Source organism: Penaeus vannamei, chromosome 23 (assembly GCF_042767895.1).
Source record: "Penaeus vannamei isolate JL-2024 chromosome 23, ASM4276789v1, whole genome shotgun sequence".
NCBI classification, from domain to species: Eukaryota; Metazoa; Arthropoda; class Malacostraca; order Decapoda; family Penaeidae; genus Penaeus; species Penaeus vannamei.
The window spans coordinates 38,174,237-38,181,736 of NC_091571.1; the positions used below are offsets into that span (position 1 = coordinate 38,174,237).

General features: G+C 48.8%; 1 protein-coding gene across 4 annotated transcripts in view; it reads right to left on the bottom strand.

The window, feature by feature from the left end:
* Window positions 1–7,500, bottom strand: part of LOC113825221 (guanine nucleotide exchange factor DBS-like) — a 482,891-nt gene that overhangs the window by 348,181 nt on the left and 127,210 nt on the right. Inside the window, exon 1 of one of the 4 annotated variants that reach the window (XM_070137360.1) lies at window positions 5,838–6,812. The exons of the other annotated variants lie outside the window; for them this stretch is intronic. Coding sequence (XP_069993461.1) covers window positions 5,838–6,666 — 829 coding nt within the window. The 5' untranslated portion in view covers window positions 6,667–6,812. Of the gene's footprint in view, window positions 1–5,837; window positions 6,813–7,500 lie in introns of those variants that run through there. 4 annotated transcript variants of the gene reach the window in all.

The following is a 7,500-nucleotide window of genomic DNA, read 5'->3' on the forward strand; positions in this document are numbered from 1 at the left end:
TTCTTCTCGCACCCTTTTCACCCTCAATGCACAGCACAGTTTGAAAGCAACAAAGGCACAAGCAAACACTCCGAATACTTGCCCTCCCTCCCTCTTCTCCTTCCCTCCCTCCCTCCCTCCATCACTCCACCTCTAACACTATCTCTCCAGACTACCCTCCCTCCTCTCCTCTCCTCTCCCTCCCTCCCTTCGTCACTCTACCTCTAACAGTATCCCCTCAGACTGCCCTCCTCTCCCTCCCTCCCTCCCTCCCTCCCTCCGTCATTCCATCTCTAACAATATCCCCTCAGACTGCCCTCCCTCCTCTCCCTCCCTCCCTCTCTTCCTTCCTACTTCCTCTCCCCACCTCCCTCCACCCCTAACAATCCCCTTCAGATCCCCCTTCTCCCTCTCCACCACCCCTAACACCACCCCTCCCCCATTCAGAACCCCCTTACACCCTCCCCCCCTCAAAAAAAAACAAAAAAAAAACACGCACACATACACACACATGAAAAAAAAACACACACACACATGAAAAAAAAAACACACACACACATGAAAAACACAACAGCCATTAAAAAAGTCCGCCCCTTGGCACGCGGGCGAAATAATGGCTCTCTAAATAGTAGTTTTCGTTCACGTCATCTCCCCCCCCCCCGCCGGCTAGATTCATCCCCTCTGCCGCTAGTCTTTTATTTCCGAAGCTTTTCGATGTCGTACGCCGCATGTCTATCATCTGAGGGGACTGCACTCATGTCTATCATCTGAGGGGACTGCACTCATGTCTATCATCTGAGGGGACTGCACTCATGTCTATCATCTGAGGGGACTGCACTCATGTCTATCATCTGAGGGGACTGCACTCATGTCTATCATCTGAGGGGACTGCACTCATGTCGCAGGCCGAGTGCGCATGTCAATGAGTGTAAATCATTCTTTGATACAATGATCCCTCTTTTTTAAGCATTTTAATAATTTCCGAATGTCTTTGTGTGTTCTGATAATTTCCATTTTTCTTGACGCATTCGGATAATTTCCATTTTTCTTGACGCATTCGGATAATTTCCATTTTTCTTGACGCATTCGGACAATTTCCATTTTTCTTGACGCATTCGGATAATTTCCATTTTTCTTGACGCATTCGGACAATTTCCATTTTTCTTGACGCATTCGGATAATTTCCATTTTTCTTGACGCATTCGGATAATTTCCATTTTTCTTGACGCATTCGGACAATTTCCATTTTTCTTGACGCATTCGGATAATTTCCATTTTTCTTGACGCATTCGGATAATTTCCATTTTTCTTGACGCATTCGGACAATTTCCATTTTTCTTGACGCATTCGGATAATTTCCATTTTTCTTGACGCATTCGGATAATTTCCATCTCCCTTTACGGATTCGGATAATTTCCATCTCCCTCTACGGATTCGGATAATTTCCATCTCCCTCTACGGATTCGGACAATTTCCATCTCCCTCTACGGATTCGGATAATTTCCATCTCCATCTACGGATTCGGACAATTTCCATCTCCCTCTACGGATTCGGATAATTTCCATCTCCCTCTACGGATTCGGATAATTTCCACCTCCCTCTACGGATTCGGATAATTTCCATCTCCCTCTACGGATTCGGATAATTTCCATCATCCCTTTACGGATAATTTCCATCTCCCTCTACGGATTCGGACAATTTCCATCTCCCTCTACAGATTCGGACAATTTCCATCTCCCTCTACGGATTCGGACAATTTCCATCTCCCTCTACAGATTCGGATAATTTCCATCTCCCTCTACGGATTCGGACAATTTCCATCTCCCTCTACGGATTCGGATAATTTCCATCTCCCTCTACGGATTCGGATAATTTCCATCATCCCTTTACGGATAATTTCCATCTCCCTCTACGGATTCGGACAATTTCCATCTCCCTTTACAGATTCGGACAATTTCCATCTCCCTCTACGGATTCGGACAATTTCCATCTCCCTCTACGGATTCGGATAATTTCCATCTCCCTCTACGGATTCGGATAATTTCCATCTCCCTCTACGGATTCGGATAATTTCCATCTCCCTCTACGGATTCGGACAATTTCCATCATCCCTTTACGGATTCGGACAATTTCCATCTCCCTCTACGGATTCGGATAATTTCCATCTCCCTCTACGGATTCGGATAATTTCCATCTCCCTCTACGGATTCGGATAATTTCCATCTCCCTCTACAGATTCGGACAATTTCCATCTCCCTCTACGGATTCGGACAATTTCCATCTCCCTCTACAGATTCGGATAATTTCCATCTCCCTCTACGGATTCGGACAATTTCCATCTCCCTCTACGGATTCGGATAATTTCCATCTCCCTCTACGGATTCGGATAATTTCCATCTCCCTCTACGGATTCGGATAATTTCCATCTCCCTCTACGGATTCGGATAATTTCCATCTCCCTCTACGGATTCGGACAATTTCCATCATCCCTTTACGGATTCGGATAATTTCCATCTCCCTCTACGGATTCGGATAATTTCCATCTCCCTCTACGGATTCGGACAATTTCCATCATCCCTTTACGGATTCGGACAATTTCCATCATCCCTTTACGGATTCGGATAATTTCCATCTCCCTCTACGGATTCGGATAATTTCCATCTCCCTCTACGGATTCGGATAATTTCCATCTCCCTCTACGGATTCGGACAATTTCCATCTCCCTCTACGGATTCGGATAATTTCCATCTCCCTCTACGGATTCGGATAATTTCCATCTCCCTCTACGGATTCGGATAATTTCCATCTCCCTCTACGGATAATTTCCATCTCCCTTTACGGATTCGGATAATTTCCATCTCCCTTTACGGATTCGGATAATTTCCATCTCCCTTTACGGATTCGGATAATTTCCATCTCCCTCTACGGATTCGGATAATTTCCATCTCCCTCTACGGATTCGGATAATTTCCATCTCCCTCTATGGATTCGGACAATTTCCACCTCCCTCTACGGATTCGGATAATTTCCATCTCCCTTTACGGATTCGGATAATTTCCATCTCCCTCTACGGATTCGGACAATTTCCATCTCCCTCTACGGATTCGGATAATTTCCATCTCCCTCTACGGATTCGGATAATTTCCACCTCCCTTTACGGATAATTTCCATCTCCCTCTACGGATTCGGATAATTTCCATCTCCCTTTACGGATTCGGACAATTTCCATCTCCCTCTACGGATTCGGATAATTTCCATCTCCCTCTACGGATTCGGATAATTTCCATCTCCCTCTACGGATTCGGACAATTTCCATCTCCCTCTACGGATTCGGATAATTTCCATCTCCCTCTACGGATTCGGACAATTTCCATCTCCCTCTACGGATTCGGATAATTTCCATCTCCCTCTACGGATTCGGATAATTTCCATCTCCCTCTACGGATTCGGATAATTTCCATCTCCCTCTACGGATTCGGACAATTTCCACCTCCCTCTACGGATTCGGATAATTTCCATCTCCCTCTACGGATTCGGATAATTTCCATCTCCCTCTACGGATTCGGAACATTTCCACCTCCCTCTACGGATTCGGACAATTTCCACCTCCCTCTACGGATTCGGATAATTTCCATCTCCCTCTACGGATTCGGATAATTTCCATCTCCCTCTACGGATTCGGACAATTTCCATCTCCCTCTACGGATTCGGATAATTTCCATCTCCCTCTACGGATTCGGACAATTTCCACCTCCCTCTACGGATTCGGATAATTTCCATCTCCCTCTACGGATTCGGATAATTTCCATCTCCCTCTACGGATTCGGACAATTTCCACCTCCCTTTACGGATTCGGACAATTTCCACCTCCCTCTACGGATTCGGATAATTTCCATCTCCCTCTACGGATTCGGATAATTTCCATCTCCCTCTACGGATTCGGACAATTTCCATCTCCCTCTACGGATTCGGATAATTTCCATCTCCCTCTACGGATTCGGACAATTTCCATCTCCCTCTACGGATTCGGATAATTTCCATCTCCCTCTACGGATTCGGATAATTTCCATCTCCCTCTACGGATTCGGATAATTTCCATCTCCCTCTACGGATTCGGACAATTTCCACCTCCCTCTACGGATTCGGATAATTTCCATCTCCCTCTACGGATTCGGATAATTTCCATCTCCCTCTACGGATTCGGACAATTTCCACCTCCCTCTACGGATTCGGACAATTTCCACCTCCCTCTACGGATTCGGATAATTTCCATCTCCCTCTACGGATTCGGATAATTTCCATCTCCCTCTATGGATTCGGACAATTTCCACCTCCCTCTACGGATTCGGATAATTTCCATCTCCCTCTACGGATTCGGATAATTTCCATCTCCCTCTTCGGATTCGAACAATTTCCATCTCCCTCTTCGGATTCGGACAATTTCCATCTCCCTCTTCGGATTCGGACAATTTCCATCTCCCTCTTCGGATTCGGACAATTTCCATCTCCCTCTACGTATTCGGATAATTTCCATCTCCCTCTACGTATTCGGATAATTTCCATCTCCCTCTTCGGATTCGGATAATTTCCATCTCCCTCTACGGATTCGGATAATTTCCATCTCCCTCTACGGATTCGGATAATTTCCATCTCCCTCTACGGATTCGGACAATTTCCATCTCCCTCTACGGATTCGGATAATTTCCATCTCCCTCTACGGATTCGGATAATTTCCATCTCCCTTTACGGATTCGGATAATTTCCATCTCCCTCTACGGATTCGGATAATTTCCATCTCCCTCTACGGATTCGGATAATTTCCATCATCCCTTTACGCATCCGGATAATTTTCGGATAATTTTCGGATAATTTTCACTGCAGTTGGGTTATTTTGCTCTGACTATCACGGATGTGGCGGATGCTGTGTGTCTACAATTCTCGGAAGTCGTAAATTGTGTTAAACGCACGTATGGGAGTACTAAATTATGGCAAATCGAATTATATTCATTTTAACTGGAAAACAGGGGTAGATGCTCTCTCTCTCTCTCTCTTTCCTCTCCCTCTCTCTCTCTTTCTCTCCCTCTCTCTATCTCTCTTTCTCTCCCTCTCTCTCTCTTTCTGTCTTTCCTCTCCCTCTCTCTCTCTCTCCTTCCTCTCCCTCTCTCTCTCCTTCCTCTCCTTCTCTTTCTCTTTCTTTCCTCTCCCTCTCTTTCCAACCCCCCTCTCTCTCTCTATCCTCCCCCTCTCTTTATCTCTCCTTATCTATCTATCTATATTTCTATCTATATGGAGAGATACATAGAGAGAAAGCAAGAGGGAGAGACGCACACGCACAATGATGTTCTGAAGTGTGACATGACTGAATACATTCCGAGTCGGTTTATTCCACCTCCATTATATAAATGAAATTGACGCAGCGTGGATCCCATCTCGAGCGAACAAACAACCGAGGAAGAGAGAGAGAGAAAAAAAAATTGCGATTAAATTTATCGTCCCATCAATTTCATCGCAAAAATTCCCCGAGAGAAATGAACAATAAAGCTTCGAAGGGCATGGCTCGCGGCAGGATGGGGCGAGGGCGGTCCCGTCGCGGCTCCTTCGGAATTCGACACCGGCTTCCCCCGCAGGCGCTGAGGGGGGGAGGGGGGGCTCGTGCGGTGGTCGCCTGCGGTCGGCGGTCGTGGCAGGTCGCCTGGCCGAGGGGCGCCGCGTGGACATGGCGCTCGAACAGTATCCGACCGATTCCATAAAAATCTCAAGAGGTTTAAGCAGGATTCCGTCCCCCTGGGCCCCCGCCGGGCTTCAGGAGCCGCTGGAACAAACGAAAGAGACTGAGGGAAGGTTAGGCTCGAGCTTACCTGAAGGCGTCTGCTGCGTGTCGTCGCTGGAGAAGGTGAGGGAGCAGGAGCGGCACATGTCCCGCGACGCCCTCGCGTGGCCCGGCGCCCGCCACGACCCCAGGCCCAGGTTCAGCCCCCGCATCCTCTCCTCCAGCCCCCGCAGCCGCCCGCGCCCCCAGCCGCGAGCCTTCAGCTTCTGCAGTTTCTCCTCCAGCGCCGGCGGGATCTGGCGGCGCAGGCGGCGGAACCCCAGCCACCGCGCCTCCACCCACGCCCACTCCTGGCTGCCCTCCTCGCGCCCCCACCACCTGTCGTCGGGTGAGAGCGACGGGGACACCGACAGCGGGGACCCCTGGCCGCCGCCGCCGCCGCCCTTCGGCCACGACGAGGAGCACACCGAGCTGCTGTCGTTGCCGGAGTCGTCGTCGTCGCCCTCGCTCATGGCGACCTCCGACGCGTCCGCCACGGACTCGCGCTCGTGCTCCGCCTCCACGCAGTTGGCGGAGTGGCGGCGGCGGCAGGGCGCGGCGTCCTGCGAGCGCCCGAGGACTCGCGAGTGCGGCCGCTGGAAGGCGCCGCTGAGGACGCGGGAGATGAGCACCTCGGGCCCCGTCAGCGTCATCTGCTCCTTGAACAGGTTGGCGTTGCCGTCGTAGGAGCCCCTGTAGGTGGCGTCGAGGGCGGCGCCGTTGGCCAGCGAGAGGTGGTGGCGCTCGCGGAGGACGGTGGCGCCGGACACGCCCTTCTGGCCCAGCAGAGCCACGCCCAGCCCCTCCCCCGGGTCGCCCGCGGCCTTCCCCAGGGCGAGGTTGGCGCGCGGCAGAGGCATCATCAGGGAAATGTTCATCTTGAGTCCAGTCGCGCAGTCGGTCTCAACGCGCCATCCCTACAGGCTGCTCGCTGGACGCTCGCCGAGGCCGCGGTCTGTCGCACGCATTGTCTGAACGCACTCAGTCAAAGATTCACACATAAAACGAAGCCTAAGGATGCAGTAATGGCTGCCGATTACTTCAAGAGCCAAATCGCCTCGGAAATCCTTGCTTTCTTTCGTCCATGGTAGCTCTGTCCTTCGAAAAGGGACAAGGAGAAAGGGAAGAGATAAAAGACAACGAACAGAGCGCCCGAGGGAAGCCCCCAGGATCTGTAATCACAAACATATAATCTACAATCCCGCGTGTCTGCGTCCGAGGCGGGAGGTGTCAGCGGATGGCCGGTTTGCGTGCGGCGCCCGTGCTCTGCCGGCGCGGGCGTGCGTGTGGGTAGCGTGCGGGTCTTCTCAGCGCGCGCGTAAATATGCCGCTTGTGTAATCACCTCATGGGATGGTACAAAGAAATTAAGGTTGGAATAATACTTGGCGGAATTTGTATACACATACACACACACACACACACACACACACACACACACACACACACACACACACATATATATATATATATATATATATATATATATATATATATATATATATATATATATTGTATGTATACATATATGTCTATATATATATACACTATATATATATATATACACTATATATATATATATATACACTATATATATACACTATATATATATACACTATATATATACACTATATATATATATACACTATATATATATATACACTATATATATATATATATATATATATATATATATATATATATATATATATAT